Below are 20,528 nucleotides of genomic sequence, written 5' to 3'. Positions count from 1 at the left end.
CCTAACTCTGGTTATGTTACCTGTGTTGGATGTTGTGTTGCCCAAGGATAACATTAGGCTTTGACACTGCATTAAGTTAAATGGAGATTGACACACGCTGAACGTAGCGTTTGTTTGAGTACATAAGCATAGTTATTATTTTTATTCTTGTTGTCGGAATCAAATTCAGACTAGGGGGGTTGACCGGTATCAATCTTTGGCACAGCAAGGCTATCCTCTGCTGTCAGATATGGTGTGTAATCATTCGTCTGTGCGCGGTGCTATTTTGGTTAGCCATGATCTACGCCTGTGCTTTTTTCGGGGGTAACATGTCCTGGGTTGTAATTATGCCGTAACTTAAAAGTGCTCCGACAACTCTCCAGAACATATCACCAAAATGAATGGCCTGCCGCTGAACCTATCACGTTGCATTTAATGGGTTGTGAAACAGTCGCTCAGCTCTTTCCCAGCATTGGCATCTCGGAAGCTGATCAGCAGCTCTGCCAGTCAAGCGCATCTCACCAGGGCAGTGGCGTCTTTCAGCAACTGGCTTCCTCATTGGTTTGACCTTCGAGTGGAGGGATTTCTGAGCATGGGGTCTGAGTTTTTTTTTTTTTAGGATTCGTGACATTGGAGACATTGAGGATTGAGGATTCGTAGCATTGATTCTCTGGGGCCTAGTAGTTGTTGCCCTGGAAGAGAGAGGTGTGCTAAGTGACCTTTGAGTCTGAGCTGTAGCAGCAGACTGCAATACCCCCATACCACACTAGACCCAACTCAGCCTCCCCTTCCCCCACTCTGCTACCATAGAAAAGAGTCATTGTGAGGAAATCTCATTATGTGTTTATTAGTTTCATCATATTGAAGGCAAGTGGTGAAACACAAACAGCACGCTTTCCGAGTGTAATTATGGGCCCCCCTACTCCCCTCAGCCATACACACACACACACACACACACACACACACACACACACACACACACACACACACACACACACACAAACAAAGAGAGAGAGACACACTCTTCCCTCACAAAAGCTCAGCTAGTTAATAAAGGCAGCCAGTGTGTTGCTGACACACTGTCTGAGGCTGCTGAAGTCCTGGAGAGTTCAGGGCTGAAAATGGCTGCCAGCTTGTGTGTGTGTGTGTGTGTGGGTCTGTGGGTGGGTGTGTGTGTGTGGTTGTAAACTCATAGTGGAAGTTTCCCCAACCCAGGGCAACTCTGGCAGAATTAGTAAGACTTTCTGAATAGGAGGACATTTTTTTTGTGGTTATTTTTTCCTATTGTCTGCAGGTTTCATGGACACACAGAATATGTGTTCATGTATGCCAGTGGTTGGCTAAGATGGGTGTGTTTTTAAGCAGATAGACCGGTGGAACAGCAAGCCTCCAGCCAGGGTGTGAGAAACCGTATGTGTCACCTGGGTGTGTGTGCGTGTGTGTGTGTCGCACATGTGCTGAATGTGCACATCACACACACACCCTACAGCATAACTACACTTTGAACAGGTTAAATGAGTTCCAGAACAGGAGCAGGAGCCAATTCCATGTTCAAGTCTGCCATACTGTTCACCTTAAGATGGCCATGTGATATGTGAAGAACCAGTTACAGAAGGCAAAACAACAACATCATCTATCAGCATGTTACCATTAGTTGGAATGAAATGTTAATTTTGGTTTCACTCCTCTATTCATAGTTGTAGCTCTTCCTGCTGTGGTGCAGAGATGTGGAGGGTTAATACCTGAGCTTAGTGCCTCTCAGACAGGAACCCATTTTTTCCCCCTCAGATGAACAAGATCTCTTTGTCTTGCACAGAGGCTGCAGCCGTGCAAACTTATTAATTCTGTGTTCTCTTACTCCTGCCCAGCCTCCCTCCTCTCCTCCCCTCCCTCCCTCTCTCGCTCTCTCCCTCTCTCTCTCTCTCTATCTGTATTAGACAAACAAACTCTCTTTCTTTATTCCCTACTCTTATACACATATTTGATATCTCTCCTTCTCTGTCTCTCTCTCTCTTGTTCTCTCTCTCCGGAAGAAAAAGACAGTGTGTGTGTGTGTGTGTGTGTGTGTGTGTGTGTGTGTGTGTGTGTGTGTGTGTGTGTGTGTGTGTGTGTGTGTGTGTGTGTGTGTTTGTTTGATCTGACAGGTAGAATTTGCCCTAGGGTAAGGGGAAGAAGAGAGGGGGTAAAGAAAGGAGGATGTCTTTTAGCAGCGGAGGAGTCGTAACTTGAGAAGGTACACTGCTAAAACAGATAGAAAGAGAGAGAGGGAGAGAGTGGCAGAGAGAGAGAGGGAGGGAAAGAGAGAGAGAGGGAGGGAAGGAGGGAGGGAGAGAAGGAGGGAGGGAGAGAGAGAGGGGGCGAAAGAGAGGGGAGGGAGGGGGAGAGAGAGGGAAAGTGAGAGAGAGGAGTAAAGAGTGGGGAGAGAGGCAGAGAGAGAGGGAGGTAGAGAGGGAGAGGGAGAGAGAGAGAGATAGAGAGAGGAGGAAAGAGTGGGGAGATAGGGGAGTAGGGGTGGTTTGATTTGATTTGAGAGAGAGTGAGCGAGAGAGAGAGAGAAGGCACTCTCCTGAAACTGATAGAGTGAGGGAGGGAGGGAGAGAGGGAGGGAGGGAGGGAGAGAGGGAGGGAGGGAGAGAGTGGGGGTGAAATTGATGAGGAGGGGGCAGGTGAGGAGAAAGGACAGAAATTACTCTGTCACTGCCTCTCTCTCATCACTGCCACTCACACACACTCCCACCAGCCCCTCCCCCCTCCCAGTGCTGTTGTGACTGCCTGTGAGATGCCCCAGGACAGCACTCACCTGGCCTCTTAATCCCCTCCCTTTACATTTTCTCTTATTTAGCCCCCCCCCCCCTTCTTTCTCTCTCCCTTTCTCTTGATATCTTTCTATCTATCAATCTCTCTCTCTCTCTCTCTCTCTCAGTAGCTTTTCCTCGACATCTCTTGTTGTCTTCACCTGTTTTTTTGTTTTTTTTCCCCTCGTCCTTACATTTCTCCTTGTATGTTCTCACACTCTGTTTGTCTGGGGGCCTTGAGGCAGGAAGGCCTTGGCTTCACACCCAAAACTCACCCTGATGTTCTGACTGAAAGATTGCAAACCAGAAAGTCCACCAGAAGGGTATGAGGGAGGGAGGTAGGGACGGAGGGAGAGAGAGAGAGAGTGAGTGAGTGAGTACGTGAAAGGGAGGGACGGAGGAAGAGAGAGAGAGAGAGAGAGAAAGTGAGTGAGTAAGTAAGTAAGTGAAAGGGAGGGAGAAAAGGATTGGAGGAGTGCAGGTCACACAAGTCACACTTTTTCTCTGAAAACCAGTCGGTCTGCAGATCGTTCGTGGAGCACGCTGTGTGCCACGGCCCAGTCAGTCTGCCTCTCCATCTGCAGCTTAAGTCAACAGCACAGCTGTGTGAAAGTGTGTGAAAGTGTGTGTGTGTGTGTGTGTGTGTGTGAGAGGGCATAGGCTGTGATTTACTTTAGTGGCAGAGTCCACAAAGTCCACACACACACACACACACACACACACACACACACACACACCCCCACAGAGGCAAGTGAGGTGCGCTGATAATGTGGAAGCTGACTGATAAGGCGTGTGGGGCACCTTGAGCGCTGGGATCAGAAAGCCTGCTGTAGAGGCAGGGGCCACACTGAAGCGCTCACAGCAGGTGTGTGGGGGACGAGAGATAGGGCTGCTGGGCCTGGGATTGGAGATGTGAAGGAGAGTTAAGGGCTGGCTTTATGTGCGTGTGTTTGTGTATGTGTCTGTGTACGTATGTCTGTGTCTGTGTCTGTGTCTGTGTCTGCACATGCGGCTGCTGAATGAAAGAGGAGACGAGCACCATTTATGATTTCCAATGCTACTAGGCAGATAGGGGATTGTCAGCACGATCAAGGGGAGCTGTCTCTTTGAAGGGAGATCTGAACAGTGACACAGGCACACGCACACTCCCACACACACACTCCCACACACACACACACAGACACACACACACACCCTCACCACACAGACCCTTATACGGGGAGGCGTCGCGGAGCGGTGGGGAATGTGGCGACCAGCTTCTAAACCCGCGGGACACCCCACCGACAAGTGGTGCTCTGTGACAGAGAGCCGTGGTGATAATGAGCCGAGCGATAAGCGGAAACAGGCTCCATAATCGGCCCAGTGTCTCCCTCCACCACGCGCTGCATCACAAGCAACAATTCCACTAGAGTCTAGAGTCTCTACAATAAAGGAGCGCTCAGACACCACACCACTGTCAGAGTAGGACTGGGAGAGGTCATTGTGGGCAGAGACACACACACACACACACACACACACACACACACACACACACACACACACACACACACATACACAGAGTGCTTCCCTTTTGGCAGACTGAGATCAGGTGGATAACCATGTATTCTGCTCTTCTGCGCCTCCTGACCGCAGCGGGACATGACGAGCAGTGGCACACTCCTCCCTCCTCCTCTTCCTCCTCCTCCTTGTTGCTGCTCTCCCACTCCTTCCTTCAGTCAGTGCTTCCAGACATCCCTTTCTCAGTAATTCACCCCTCCTCCTCCCTCTCCTTAGCTATTAATTTCTTTCCTTTTTCTGCGCCCTCCCCCGCCCCCACCCCACCCCTTCATCCTCTCTCTGTCATGTGTGTTGTTTTTGTGGTCTCTTTCTTCTGAAGCGGGAAAATTCGCTGAAGCTGGAGAAAGATGGGAGGAATAAGGAAAAGAAAGAGAGAGTGAGTGAGTGAGTGAGTGAGAGAGGAAGGGAGGCAGTGACTATCATCTAAAAATAATGCCTGCCATTTCATGTGCGTTTTGGAACGAAAAACAGAGGGTAGTGACAGAGATGGAGACGGAGGGAGTGGTCAAACAGCGGAGAGAGCGAGAAAGATAGAAAGGGAGTGAATGAAAGAGAGAGAGAGAGAGAGAGAGAGAGAGAGAGAGAGACGTGGCTTCTAATCTTCTCAGTGGTCTCTGTCAGGGCAAGCAGAGAGGGAGAGAGAGCTGCTGTGTGTCTGTGTGAGAAAAAGAGGAAAACTAGAGAGATTTAGGGGTGGGGTGGGTTAGAGCCTGGAGCTGAGAGAGAGTCAATAAAACCCAACCCACTGGGTTGAGCTGCAACACAGCGCTCCACTCCTTTCCCCTCTCTCTCCTCTCCCCTCATTCCTCTCTCCTCTTTCTCTCCTCTCCACTCCTCTCCTCTCCTCTCCCCTCCCCTCCTCTCCTCTCCGCTCTTCCACTCAGACACTCACAGGGCGAGTCGGCTGGAGAACTGTGCCAAAAGTGAAGGGGATTTTTATGCACTCCCCTCAACAACACACTCCAACCCAGGCCCTCCACACCAGCAGAGTAGAGTAATACAAATCGCAGCCCTGGCCTGGCATTTGCATGCATGCTGGTGTGAGTGAGTGAGTGAGTGAGTGAGTGAGTGAGTGAGTGAGTGAGTGAGTGAGTGAGTGAGTGAGTGAGTGGGTGTGTGTGTGTGTGTGTGTGTGTGTCAGTGAGTCAGTGAGTCAGTGTGTGTGAGTTGAGGGGGTGTGTAAGTGACTGTGTAATGTAATGTGGGGGAGTGTGTGTGTGTTTGTGTGTCTGTGGGTGGGGGCAGGACCTCCTGTGCTTGACGGAGCGTCCAGTAATAATAAAAGTGAAGGAGGGCCCCTGTGGACAGGACAGGGAGAGGTCAGGCAGGGGAGGGGAGGGGAGGGCCTGAGGTAGAGCTGCACTGCGGCGGCCCAGAGAAGGAGGGCAGGGGAGGGGGGAGCTAATGGGAACCAGCTGTAGAAACCTGACACCCAGAGAGAGGGAGAAAGAGAGAAAGAGAGAGAGAGCGAGAGAGAGAGAGAGAGAGAGAGAGAGAGAGATGTCAGGATGTAGGGAGATACGGAAAAGAGAGAGGGAATGAGAGAGACAGGGAGGGAGAAAGAGAGAGAGAGAGAGAGAGAGAGAGGGGTGGTGGGGTATAGAGAGCTACAGGGGAGAGAGAGAGAAGTGTAAAGAGCGAGAGAGAGGGAATGAGAGAGACAGGGAGGGAGAAAGAGAGAGAGAGAGAGAGAGAGAGGGAGAGAGGGGTGGTGGGGTATAGAGAGCTACAGGGGAGAGAGAGAGAGAGAGAAGTGTAAAGAGCGAGAGAGGGGAAGCAAGAGAAAGAAGGAAGAAGGAAAGGGAGAAAACGCATAGGAAAAGAAGGGGGAAATCCATGTGGTGGATAACAAAGAATTCTATAGATGAGTTTCTGCTCGTGGTTGTGCTGTGGTTAAGAGTCGAGTGGAGTTAACTGTGCCTAACAGTCTGTGTGTACACACACACACACACACACACACACACACACACACACACACACACACGTGCACACATATTTTCTTCCTCCCCCTCTCTTTCTGTTTGTGAGAACAGCACCTTGGATGTGTGTTTGTCTAGTTTGTGCCTATGTGATTTGTGAAAAAGGCACACACACACACAGACACTGCGCTCTCAGCGTGTGACCCATTCCACAAACTGGAACTTGGTCTTATTGTTGAGCTTAAATAGCAAAACTGAGTTACATAAAGGCCCAAGTCCAGCAGTAGTGGGGGGACCGACTCCACAACACTCCACTCCACTCCCTCACCTCCATTCAGTTCAGTAGGCAGCAGTTTAATTTCCTTCTGCTAGTTTTGAAGTGTTCTGAGGTGGGCATTCTCTCACACATTCCTGTCATTCAGCAGCTACCGGCTCTCAGCTTTCTTATCATTGTGTAAATTACGCTAATGCAAAAGCCAATATTGAGCGGGCCCACTTGAAAATGAGTGTGTGTGTGGGTGCATGCGTGTGTGTGTGTGTGTGTGTGTGTGAGTGAGTGTGTGTGTGTGTGTGTGTGTGTGTATGCATGTGTGTGTAAAGCTGGGGCTTAGATGGAGCCGTGAGAGCGGAGGGTAGCAGGGAGGTGTTTGTTGTTCCTGGGGTGCCCGTGATTCTGTGATCTCACAACCCAAGGGGCTGCGAGATGTGCTGGAGCCAAGGGGGTGTAACCTGACACCTCAGGGTGGGGGTGGGAGTCGGGAGACGGGACGACATGAGACGCAAGCGCACTCACGCGTCAACCTTCACACAAATGCAATTGGATGTACTCACATGCATTTATATACACATACAAACGTTCAATCTCATTCATTCACAGTCACACTGACTCACATGCACAACACAGCACAGCACATACACACACACACACACACACACACACACACACACACACACACACGTGCACTCACGCACGCACAGAGGTTAGAATCCCTTCATTCTCGTCAGTGACAAGATTCTCTGTCACAACTTTTTGAGCCTCTGTGACTCCGATGCATCTGTGTGGGCGAGCCCTGACGTGTTGTGGGAACGGTGCGCTTTACGTCAGCTTCTGCTCTGGGGTTTTTGCTCGGGTGGGGGTGGTGGGGTGTTATTTTGAGTGAATTCAAATCCGCAAGGAAAGCTCAGGACTAGGAGCTTGCCGATCGGGTCTCTTTTGGCCTAGAGCACGCTCTGATTTCACAAGCGCTTTCAACTTCCCATGCTATGCTTTTTCTTTTTTTTTGCTTGAGTGTGCTAATGCCTTCAAGCTGCGTTTGGGTGGAGTGGAGGAATAAATCTCGTTTTAATGTGTGAAGCTGCAGCGAGCAGCCGTGGAGTTGCTTTAATCAGTGCAACCTCAGCCCTGGTTGCTCTACACGCACAGCACAGCACAGCACAGCACAGCACAGCACAGCACAGCACAGCACAGCGTCCATGTTTGGATAGTGAAAGGAGATCCACACAGCTACGAGGCAGATAGAGACTGGAGACGCATGATTTTGGGAACTACAGTACTCACACCAACACACCCACAGAAGACCAAAAAGGCACATGTAATACACACACATGCATGCACACACCCACCCACAAAAACACACTCTCACACACACGGACCAAGACAAACATGCACGCTTTCAGTACAAACATTCATATAGACACAAAGGAACACACTGTACACATACTGTACACGCACACACACACACACACACAAACACACACACACACGCACACACACACACATAAATACACACTCGCACACACACAGAACAGCAATTCAAGGAAACACTCATATACAAAACAAAAATATATACAAAAAACACATGCAGTGCTGAAAGGAATGTGTTTGTATATGGACATGTAAGTGTGTTCTAGTGTTCGTTTGGTGTATGTGCACAAAGAAGTTAAAGGGCACACACTGAGGCAAACACACACATAGAGCACTGGGAGGCACACACACACACACACACACACACACACACACACACACACACACAGAGCACTGGGAGGCACACAGACACGCACGCGCACCCTTGCTCTCACAATGTCTGGGGCTCCTTTTGTGCCGTCCTGGCGGGTCACCCGAGCCTCCTCAGGGAGAGCGCTGTGCGGAGCTGCACCTGCGTGGCAGACGCCAGCAGTGTCACAGCACCTCCCCAGACGGGGGGCCGGCATGCTGCCAGACACACACTCACAGAAACACACACACACACACGCACAGAAACACACACACACACAACCACTCACACGCACAGAAACACACACAACCACTCACACACACTCACACTCACAGAAACACACACACACACAACCACTCACACGCACAGAAACACACACAACCACTCACACACACTCACACTCACAGAAACACACACACACACACACACACACACACACACACACAACCACTCACAGAAACACACACACACACACACACACACACACACAACCACTCACAGAAACACACACTCACACACACACACACTCACACACACACAGAAACACACACACACACACACACACACAACAACTCACACACTCTCACACTCACAGAAACACACACACACAACCACTCACACACACTCACAGAAACACACACACACACAACCACTCACACACACTCACTCACAGAAACACACACACACACACAACCACTCACACTCACGAAAACACGCACACTCTCAAATGAACACACACACTAACATAAATACACACTCGCACACATTCACATAAACACGCACACATTCACATAAATACACACACACACACACAAACATATTCACACAATGAGTCAAATAAACACAAACACACTTAAACACGCACATACTCACAAACACTCACCCATACACACACACACACACACACACACACACACACACACTCTCACAAACACAAATGCTCATAGAACGTGAAGAGACTGTTCTCCTACATGCACACTAGGGGTGGGAATCTCTTGGCACCTCACGATTCGATTCGATTCCGATTCAGTGGTCAACGATTCGATTCTAAACCGAGTATCGATTCTACACCGATTATCGATTCTAAACCGATTATCGATAATCAATTCTAAACCGATAAAACGATTATCGATGCATGTTGATTTTTAAAACATCTGAGTTTGCTACTCAGAGTCTCAAATCACTTCCTACTTTGTGTTTGATAATTAAAGAAAATCAACAGATGAATTACCTTCTCTATTTTTTATTAGAGAAAAAGCTTTCCCTTGTCACAATTATGACTTTCAATGAACAATGCAATAATCGATGCAGCTTGCATTTCAACACAAAATGAATGTGTAAAAAAAAAAAAAAAAATAAATAAATTTTATTTTAAAATTTTAATTTTTTTTTTTTATTATTAAAAAATCGATTATGAACTTTTCTGAATCGAGACAGAATCGTTCTAGAGAGAATCGAGAGAAATCGAAAAATCGATTTTTTTTCCCCCCACCCCTAATGCACACTGGCTCACTCTATTCACAGAGTAACACTTGAGACCACATACACACCACTCATAGACAACCCAGTGTACTAACATAGACAGAGTTTTAAGATTTTTCCTCCTTTCCTTTGCCAGCAATAGCAATCTTTTCTAACAGCAGCCCGGCAGGAAATGGGTTTATATCATTTCTTCAGCTTTCCAGTCATCTCATTGCTCCAGTGCAGTAAAGAGCCAGGGCTCAGAGAAAGAAAGCAGTTTTGAGATAACCATTTGAAATATAAAAATATTCCTAACTTCTTGTTAAGTAATGCTGTAATTTCCTCTTTGTGTCGTCATTGTCATTGGTTTTACTTATTTTTAAAAGAGTTGCTTTATTGTTCGGTGATTTCCTCTGGGTGGAACGTGTCATGCCATGAGGTTGCTGAAGGGGGCTGCTGATTTAAGACTGCAATGTGGAGTCATACCCAATCAGTCTTGTGAAACACACATGCACCCTCTTGGTGTCCCTCACGCATGGATATGCACACACACACCCACACACACACACACACACACAAACACACAAACAGATGCACACACACATACACAGGCACACACACACACACACACACACACACACAAACAGATACACACACACACACACACACAAACAGATGCACACACACACACAGGCACACACACACACACACACACACACACACAGATACCATACTGGTGGTTTTGTTCTGTTTTTGCTCCTCTGGTGAGCATGACTTTGAACTTATTTATGTTACCCTTTCTGATGCTATCATGGAAAGCAAAAGAGGAATTGGCCACTGCCTCTCCATCAGTGTGCTTCTGTGGCGGCCAGGGCCACACGTTGAGTGTGTTAGTTTCAACACGAGTTCTGCTTCTTGCCACGACGGCTGGCTTATTGGTGAACTTTTATCCTTTCACTTAACGTCTCATGCAACCATGTCCACCTCTTTCCCTCTTTCTGTTCAGCCAAACACAAGCATGTTTTGGTGTTCTGTGGGGATAGGTTTGCCAGTGTGTGCTGTGGTTGTGTGTGGTGTGGTGTGGTGTGGTTGCTAATGTGTGTCACACAGCAAGTCGTAGGAGGTGGGAGAAAAAAATCAGTAGAGTGTTGTGGGCTCTAATGAGATTGTTTCATCTCCTGCAGTTTTGGAATGTGTTTGTTATGGTATCCGGTTGGCTTTTATGTAGCTTATTTGTAAGGAGGGCTTATGTTTTGGGGTGTGCTTTCTTACATAATTGTACATCTCTTCCTGCTGTGGTGCAGCGTGTTTTGTTGAAGTTTACGCGTGTGTCTGTGTAGTGCGTATTAAGTATGTGTGTATGTGTGGAACTACGGATCTAATGTATGTATGATGGCACCCTGCCATCTCTTCTCTTTGTTTGTGCAGGTGTAACCCTGGCTACTTGGGTGAGTACTGCCAGCACAAGGACCCATGCCACCCTGGCTTCTGCAAGAATGGCGGTAACTGCACCGTTAGCGTGCACGGCGTGCCCGGGAGCCCCACATGCTCGTGCCCGCTGGGCTTCGCCGGGCAGTTCTGCCAGACGCCCCAGAACACCACCTGCTACCCCAAGAACCCTTGCAAGAACCAGGGCACCTGCAGTCTGCTGGCACTGGACAAGTACAAGTGCCAATGTGCCCACGGCTGGACAGGTCAGACTCACCACGCTGCTACCGCCTGTGGCTTCTCATGAGCACGCAGGAACTGATCACAGTCCTCCTAGCCTTCATCAGCTGTTTCTTCCTCTTGCAGGAGATTTATTGGTGTTCATAGTAAAAAGTAGATTTTTGTAATAAACTTACTGATTACTTTCATGATTATGAAGAAGATTTTCCCCTCGAAGATGTAGATCACTTAAAAAATGTTTTTTCTGAAGTGTGTATATATATCTCAAATAGAAAACTGTAGTGTAAGCTCACTGTTATAGAACGCTATTTGTGTTGTACCATGTACTAGAATTTACCATTACTGAAGCCAGTCAGCTTTATTAATCGAGCAATTGTTGTTAAGCAAATGTTAAGCAGTTCATTCATTCATTAATTGATTGATTTGATGTTTCTGACCGCTGCGCCCGCTCTGCCCCACAGGCCATGACTGTGAGCAGGTGGACAGCTGTGTCTCCAACCCGTGTGCCAACGGTGGCGCCTGTGCGGTCCAGTCCAGCGGCGCGTACTCGTGCACGTGCCTGCCCGGCTGGGAGGGCTCACACTGCCAGAACGACACAGACGAGTGCCACGCCGCCGCTGCCTCCTCGACGCCGGTCTGCCTTAACAAAGGCCAGTGCATCAACACGCTGGGCTCCTACCAGTGCAGCTGCCCACAGGGCTTCACCGGCCGCCACTGCGAGACCCCCTACCAGCCCTGCTCACCGTCACCGTGCCTCGCCGGGGGAACCTGCCGCTCACTTTTAGACATCAGTTATCAATGCGTCTGCCTACCAGGTAGGAGAGAGTCAGAGAACCTGACAGTTGGGGCAGAAGTCTGGAGGGGAAATAGAGAGGAATGTACAGTGACATACAGAAACTATTGATATAGGGAGAGACAAGAAAGGAGAGAACGATTTACAAAATTAGATCCATCTGCAGGAAGGATGTAATAGCAAACCATACAGACAGCTGTAACCACAACAGAGAGTGGCAGAAATGAGGGATAGAAATAGAAAAAAACAGAGAAAGAGAGAGCGATTGTTAGATATACAGGTGTGGAGCTTCCACTCCTGCTGCCCTCATCCGCCTCCCTGCCTGCCTGTCTGTCTGCTGTTTCTAATTAAAATACTCGAGTTGCAACAGTTGGCATTGTTCTGTGTGAGCTGCTTGCTGTGCGGGCGGAACACACAGACATGCCTGCACAAGCACGAACACACACACACACCCTCGGGCAAAGCTAATGAGTCGTGGGAGGCTTCTCACTGTGTGTGTGTGTGTTTGTGTGCACAGACTGTCCGTCTAGGTATCAGAGTATTACATTTTGTTTTGTAAATGTCCTAATTTTTTTGACCAATTGTCTGGCTATGTCACAAGGATTCAATGGAACAAACTGTGAGATCAACATCGATGACTGCCCCTCCCACGAATGCCAGAACGGCGGAACCTGTATGGATGGAGTCAACACCTACAACTGCCAGTGTCCACCTGAATGGACAGGTAAATGAATATACCTCAGTATAGCTGTACATCTTCATCTCTCTTTCTTTGTCTACCTCTCTTTCTGTGTGACTTGTGCTCTCACTTTCTCTTTCGTTCAGTCGTTCTCTCTGTGCTCACCCTCCCGTCCTTCTCCTCGCTCCAGGTCAGTACTGCACGGACGACGTGGACGAGTGCCACCTGCAGCCCAATACCTGCCAGAATGGCGGCACGTGCAACAACGTGCCGGGCGGCTACAACTGCGTGTGCGTGAACGGCTGGAGCGGCCTGGACTGCTCGGAGAACATCGACGACTGCGCCACGGCCGCCTGCAGCGAGGGCTCCACCTGCGTGGACCGCGTGGCCTCCTTCATCTGCCAGTGCCCCTACGGGAAGACAGGTAGACTGCTGGCCCTATGAATTCATTTGCCAACATGAGCTTTATGAAAAAATAGAAAACAGCGCGTCCGACACCTTTTTGAGGTCCAAGTTGTTTGTGGCTAGTTAGGACAACCGGACTGAAAACAATAGAATTGCTAATCGCTAACGAGATGCTAGCGAAACCCGTTGAAATGTGCTTACTTTGACACTATGACAGGACAGTTGTTGACTAACTAGTTTAACACAGTCAAACATCAAGCAAGTGCAAAACAAGACAAAGCAAGACGGCAAATAAGCTACTTACTAGTTCGGCAGACAGTAGAAACCGGGCGGCTTCAGGCAAACCTACATAACGCAGTAATATGCCTACGGACCAATGGCACGGAGGCGATTCTCCATATTAAAAGTCATTGTAGCGCTCCAATTTTTTTTAAGCTGTTATTTTAAGGTAAAACTGCTTATCCTAACCCTAACCCTGAGGTACAATTACTACATAATGCCACTTTGAGTAAACACATCAATTACCTAGGAATTTGATAGCTCTAGTATGTCGGATGTTTTAGACGCTTGAGCTGTCACGTAAAATTTCAAGAGAAACTGCAGAGAAACCACTAGAGTCCCTCATGTTGCCTGAGGCAAGTGACACGATTTAGTCCCTTCTTTCTCTTTATTAGCGTATCGGTAGCAACATATTTTCTTTACAGGGCGAGACAACAGTTCATTACAAAAGATCGATTGATACCTACATTGTATCTCACCAAATGATTTGTCTAGGTTTTGTAACACCGTTGTTTCGCAGATTTTGCGAAAACCCATTCTTTTTTTCTTTGGAACCAGGAAGAATTGAAACACACCAAAAACTACAAACGTCCAGTCGACTTCCATAAAAGTGTCTTTGCATTAGACTTATGCCAGTTTTGCTCTCGCTCTCTCTCTTTCTCTCATGCTGTGAATTGCCATGTTATTATTAAGTGTGCCACTATGATTGATGTGAACCGATACTCTCCGCCCGTGGCCAGTGGCGTTTGTGCACAAGTTCTGATGTGTTCAAAATGGCTTCAATCTCTCTGAGAACCCTGTGAGTGTGCCAGGCGCCAACAGTGATGCGATGCTGTTTCCTCAGGCTTGCTGTGCCACATAGCCGACGCCTGCATGAGCAACCCCTGTCGGGGGGGCTCGCAGTGTGACACCAACCCCATCAACGGCATGTACAACTGCAACTGCCAGTCGGGATACAGGGGCAGCACCTGCTACGAGGACATCGATGAGTGCAGCATCGGTGAGTGCTGCAACATCAACAACAACAACAACAAAAAGCTGAGAGTGCCAAGGCGCTCTGATTAAGGGCATATTTATCAAGCAGGGCTTTTTGGCATCTTCTTACTGTATATACTCTTCTCTGAAGTATTCACATCTGTTGGTTGGTCCTTTTGAGAGCTACTGTATGGCTGCAGTTTAAAGAATGAGCTACATGGCGTATTCATACATCATCTGAATCTTCATTGTGCCTTTGCTGGTTAGGGTGGAACAGACCGCCATGGTGGTTGTTTGTGTAGTTGAGCCAGATCACTTGATCAGTGTTGTGTCCCCCTCCCCCCCAGGTGCGAACCCTTGCGAGCACAACGGCCTGTGTATGAACACAGAGGGCTCGTTCACCTGTAACTGCCTCCAGGGATACATGGGGCCGCGCTGCGAGCAGGACGTCAACGAGTGCCTGTCCAATCCCTGCAAGAATGATGCCACCTGCCTGGACCAGATTGGAAAATACACCTGCATCTGCATGCCAGGTACACACACACACACACACACACACACACACACAAACCAATGCATGCACATGTACTCATACATAGGGATGAGAATTGATACGATTTTAGCGATTCCGTTTCCATAACGATTCTTTTTTATCGATTCAATTCCTTATCGATTCTCTTATCGATTATTTTTGGGCAAGGAAAAAAAAAAAAGAGTACAAACGAGTTTATTTACATACATTTTCTTTTATATAATATTCTCTGAATAGTCGTTGCACAGCATATACAGTATGTATGTATACATTTACATGTTTTAAATAACCAAAAACAAACCTAAGAATAGGTCAACAAACTCTCAAAGTAAGGTCCAGAGACCCATAGCCTAGCGAACCTTTTCCTTGATGGGGTGCCAGGGGGTCCCAACAAATTTGTTTTGACTATAATTCCAACCATAAGTAACAGAATGTATGACTGATTTGGTAATGGGTTTCATACAATTTTTGTAATAAAACATCTAAACTCAAAAATCTCATCAGATGGGGGAGCCTGGAAAATAGTCTTATCAAATAGGGATCCCTCCCTGGTCTAATTTGTGGCAGTTTAGGTATCCTTGATATACCAGAGTTTGAGAACCGCTGTGCTAAATAATATTTGAACATGCCAATTACAGTGCTGTTTTTTTTTTTGTGTATTCACCTTGAACTAAAAATAAAACTGACATAAACAAAAAGTGAAAGCTGGTTTACACAATGAAACAAATGGCACTAACACAATAGACTGTTAGAGTTTACCTTCAATATTAACAGATAAAGCGCTAACGTTAGCCGCGATGCTGTTGCTTGGTTGAGATTCATTAACGTTATCTTCACTCCATAGCGCTCAAAAACGCGACATTCCTGCAAAGTTATTGCATGCAGTATGGACAAATGTTTCGGAGTAATGGTATTTTTCCCCCCCCTTTGACGAAAGAGACGTTTTGCAAGCACTGCAAGTGGCCCTGTGGTCGTCTTTTTGCGTGAAATATAACCACACTTTTGAACGCCTCTGCCTAGACGCCATGTTGACTGCTGTCTAAAACAAAACAAAGCTGCGTGCGCATGACATACCTAAACTGCACTTACATCGATACCGGAATCAAAAAAATCAAAAATCTACAAATTAATCATTTTTAAGGCATCTATAGCGGAATCGGAAAAAAAATCGAAAAATTAATATTTAATTTTTTTTTTTTTTAAGTATTGATAGCAGAATCGAAAAGGATTTTGGCTAACGATTCCAAGGAATCGGTCCACTGGGAACCGGTTCTTAACAAGATTCCCATCTCATCGATTCCCATCCCTACTCATACACATGGACCTCTGAAGTAGCCATGATGGATGTCTTTTTGTGTTCTGATGACCATAATATGTGATGGTGTGAGAAACGGCATTAAAGGATGGATCCCTATTAGCAAATAGGTTGCCATATGTAATAGTAATCTCATAATCGTATGCCTTATACTAAACAGGTCCAAGCAGGCCTGTTTAACCTTAACTTGAAGAAAGATTTTGTAATGATGATGTCATTCTCATTGAATCTATCTTGAAAGCCTTCATTGATTCATTCTGTCCAAGGCAGTACAAATACGTGACAGCGGGATTTCCCCCCATTTTCTCTATACCGTAAATTGAAACCTTCCCCGACCTACTAGCTTTTTAACTAGCAAGAATGCTGTCAGACGGAAACAAAACTACACACTAATTTCCATGTAAACACACATTTACATACTCCCATACATACTCGTATACAAACACATTTTCACACATCCATATTTAGACACTCCTACTCACTAGGCCTTGCTTTGTGTAACCACCAGATTATCTCTCACTCACTCTCTCTCGGTCTCTCTCTTCTTTGACAGGCTTCGAGGGGGAACACTGTGAATATGACATCGACGAGTGCAACAGCTCTCCTTGCCTGAACAGCGGAAAGTGCAAAGACGAAGTCAGCCGCTTTGTCTGTGAATGTCCACAAGGTCTGCACTATCAACTCTTCATCCCTCTCTCTCTGTCTCTCTGTCCCCTGATGTTCCCAGATGTTACCTGTGTACTAAACAGCCAACAGTCAGAGTTCCACTGTCTTTCTCCCTTCCTGTTAACATCACGTCAATCTAATGTCAATAGAACTCCCTTGACCCTTGACCTGTTGCGTTTTACACGACTCACAGACACATCCCTCTGCTGCAGCTCGTTCTCAGGGGTTAAGGAGTTGTATCTGGGTGTCTGTGTGATTCTGTCCTCTGCTGCAGCCTGTGGCTGAGTTCTGTGGGTGTGTGTAATCTGAGAATAATACCGAACCTTCGCCTGCAGGCTTCACCGGTGAGACGTGTCAGGTTGACATTGACGAGTGTGCCAGCACCCCCTGCCTCAATGGTGCCAAGTGTTGGGACCGGCCCAACGGCTACGACTGTGAATGTGCCGAAGGTAGGAGCATTCTGACGTGGTTTTATTTTTTTTTCAAATCCCTGTAAACTCCATTTTAGAGACTCACCAAGGGTTGGAGTCCTTTGAGATCTCCACTGAAGGATGGTCATGTCTTGTAACATTGAGATACAAGTCTGCATAGCAGTGTAGCAATATAATGTGTAGTGTTTTACAATATAAGGTTGGTTGTTCTAAATAGCTGGTCGTATGACTGTGACTTAAAGGGACACGATCAGAAACATAATGGCTTTGCCTGCATTAACTTTTGGTAGGATACTCTGGGCCTTTGTGCGCGGAAAACATCGACGACTGCAACCCCAAGCCCTGCCACCACGGCATCTGCAAAGACGGCATCGCCAGCTACAGGTGCGAGTGTGACCCGGGCTACACGGGTGCCATATGCAACGTCCAAATCCAGGAGTGCCACAGCAGCCCCTGCCAGAATGGAGGCCGGTGTGTCGACTTGGTCAACCAGTACCAGTGCGTCTGCCCGACAGGCACCTCTGGTGAGACAAACAACTCTGCCCATCCCAGCTGTCCCATGCCATCTGTCTTGTTTTTACTAGCTCTCCGTTTCATTGATGCAACAGCCAATTAAATATTCCATTCATAATGGCCAGCAATGCTAATTGCCTACACAAGTTTGGAATGTTTCATTTGCGACTCTTCCAACATGTGTCACTCTAGGGTTAAGAGTTCTTCATTCGGAACACTGGATGCATTGATTGCTAAAAATAATCCTGTATGTTTTGCCTAACTCGGTTAGCATTGCTAGATTGGGCGAATGAATCCTCTCAGACATTCATTATACACACGCCCTTGCACAGATGCAGTGAGAGCTACCCTCTGCCACAGAGACACATGGCCCTAAAGATCAGTGTGCTTGTAGGCACTCACACATGTGGCCTGGCTTCTATGATAGTTGCCAAGCGGATCCCACAGCCGCAGTTCTGCGGTGTGATCTTGCCACCCGTGGATTAGTTTGCCTGGCCCTGGTTGAACAGCACACAGGTTCATGCATACACATGCAAATACGCACCCACACACACACACACACACACATTGGAGTCAGTTCAGGGCATCCTCTTTCTAACTATGAGTTACAACTCCCACCACTGCCTCGCAGTCTGTGCCCCACTGTCCTCCGCACTCCCTCTTCTGGGCAAAGACTAAACTGCAGCTTCCTGTCCTGATTGTGACACTAGGAAACTATGTGTGAAACTAAAACTAAAAGGAATGATCATCATTAGTATTACTTACATTTTTGTTGAGTTTATTACTATCAGATCAGTTTGTTCTTGTTCTTGTTCATTCTAGTAGATTTGGTGCTTAACTTGGCCCTTCCACTTCGTTTCAGGTGACAACTGTGAAAACAACTACAACGACTGCGCCAGTAACCCCTGTGTGTATGGAGAGTGTCAAGATGGAATTAACGAATACTCGTGTATCTGTGATCCAGGTTACACAGGTACAGTAGTCTCTTAGGTGACACAGAGGTTTACACCCATTGTGTTATATTTCACCAAGTGAGAGAAGTTATAGCCCTGACTTGTTTCTTTTGCCTCTCTTTCTCTCTGTGCATGTACAATTTGATCTGCTATGCATTCCTTGATCTGCTATTCACCTACACGTTACAGGGAAGAAGTGCGATGTGAACATTGACGAGTGCAGCTCCAACCCTTGCCTCAGCGGGGGCACATGCGAGGACAAGGTGAATGGCTTCCAGTGCTTCTGCCCGCTTGGCACCCACGGTCCCCTGTGCCACTCCGGGGCGGACCACTGCGCCCCGCAGCCCTGCGTCCATGGAGAGTGTGTGGAGCAACAGGACGGGTAAAGGAGCTGACCTTTCAGGGTCTTTACTCTGTTCGCTCTCTACTAACTTTGCCTCTTCTTCAAATTCAAGTTCAGAAGTTGCTTTTTAGCATGACTGTTACACAATATTGCCAAAGCTAGTAATTACAACAGTAGAGTAATATACATAAATTAGGGCTGGGTACTGGCACAGATGCCCTGATTTGATTAAATTACGATTCACAAGCTAATTATCCGCTTTCGATTAAATATCGATTTGATAGAAATTATATATGAAATATTAAATAGCAGCTTTCCATATTTGGAGAGATGATTAGAAAGCCCTAAAGGGAACACAAATGTACAAATGCAAAAAAAAGAATCACTGAAAACAAGTTGAGAAAACCACTAAAGAAAAGACCTAGGGCTTTTCTTTTTATTAGAGGCATCGTGGGAGTAGTTGTTTTAAAAAAAACAAAAAAAAAACAACATGTCTCTTTCAATTCCAAAAAATTACTAGCCAAATATTTGGCTAAGAAAGGATTCCTGAAAAGAAAAATTGGTCAAGTCAAAAGTATGTGCCAAACATCAAATCTCAACATGTTAAATGTAACATGGGGTCAATGAACATTGCATGAAATTGGCTGTAACTAAAAACCAGAAAAAATGCATAGTAGCCTAAAAGTTTGATCCATACATTTCGCAGATCAGTATTGAATCAGAGGATCAAAGATGATTGATTGGAAAAAAAATCACTAACACTAACCTCTATAGTATACAACAATATAGCAATATACAATATATAGTAATATATTCTTCTTTTTGGTTCTTGTAGATGGTTAATTCTCCACTCAGTCTGTAGTTGTTACACACCCATATGAAAGCTGTCTTGATTATGCCCCTTCATGAATGTTATCTTAATGGTCTCAAGCATATCTTAATGATTACATTGTTAAGTGCAGAAACGTAAACACACCCTGTGACAAAAGACCCGTCAGACAGTCTCCTAGTCTGGTTAGTAGAGATGGCTGGCTTTCAATTCCTGGAAAATGGAGTGTATTTGGTAACAGCTAAACTGTCACTTCAAGTCTGACAGTTGTTGTGAAAATACATAATTTGTATTAATCTGTTTTGAATCAGGAATCTTCTAGAGACCGACCTGGATGACAATTATACTCAGCATATACTATGCAGCAATTAGTCTTGTGAAAATTTGAAAGAAATGCTAATGTCACCTACAGCTCCTGTGGGTTATACTGTACATAATATGC

At 46.7% G+C, this 20,528-nt stretch overlaps 1 protein-coding gene across 1 annotated transcript in view; it reads left to right on the top strand.

The window, feature by feature from the left end:
- The window catches only part of notch2 (notch receptor 2), a 44,209-nt gene that overhangs the window by 8,869 nt on the left and 14,812 nt on the right, over nt 1–20,528 (top strand). Inside the window, exons 3-13 of the mRNA XM_031575231.2 lie at nt 11,134–11,399; nt 11,835–12,188; nt 12,768–12,890; nt 13,036–13,269; nt 14,374–14,529; nt 14,852–15,037; nt 16,905–17,018; nt 17,353–17,466; nt 17,739–17,972; nt 18,824–18,934; nt 19,104–19,296. Coding sequence (XP_031431091.1) covers nt 11,134–11,399; nt 11,835–12,188; nt 12,768–12,890; nt 13,036–13,269; nt 14,374–14,529; nt 14,852–15,037; nt 16,905–17,018; nt 17,353–17,466; nt 17,739–17,972; nt 18,824–18,934; nt 19,104–19,296 — 2,085 coding nt within the window. The remainder of the gene's footprint in view (nt 1–11,133; nt 11,400–11,834; nt 12,189–12,767; nt 12,891–13,035; nt 13,270–14,373; nt 14,530–14,851; nt 15,038–16,904; nt 17,019–17,352; nt 17,467–17,738; nt 17,973–18,823; nt 18,935–19,103; nt 19,297–20,528) is intronic.

The sequence above is a fragment of the Clupea harengus genome, chromosome 10, assembly GCF_900700415.2.
Source record: "Clupea harengus chromosome 10, Ch_v2.0.2, whole genome shotgun sequence".
Lineage (NCBI taxonomy): Eukaryota > Metazoa > Chordata > Actinopteri > Clupeiformes > Clupeidae > Clupea > Clupea harengus.
Note: the sequence above shows the minus strand (reverse complement) of the source record. Positions and strands in the feature narration are given on the sequence as shown.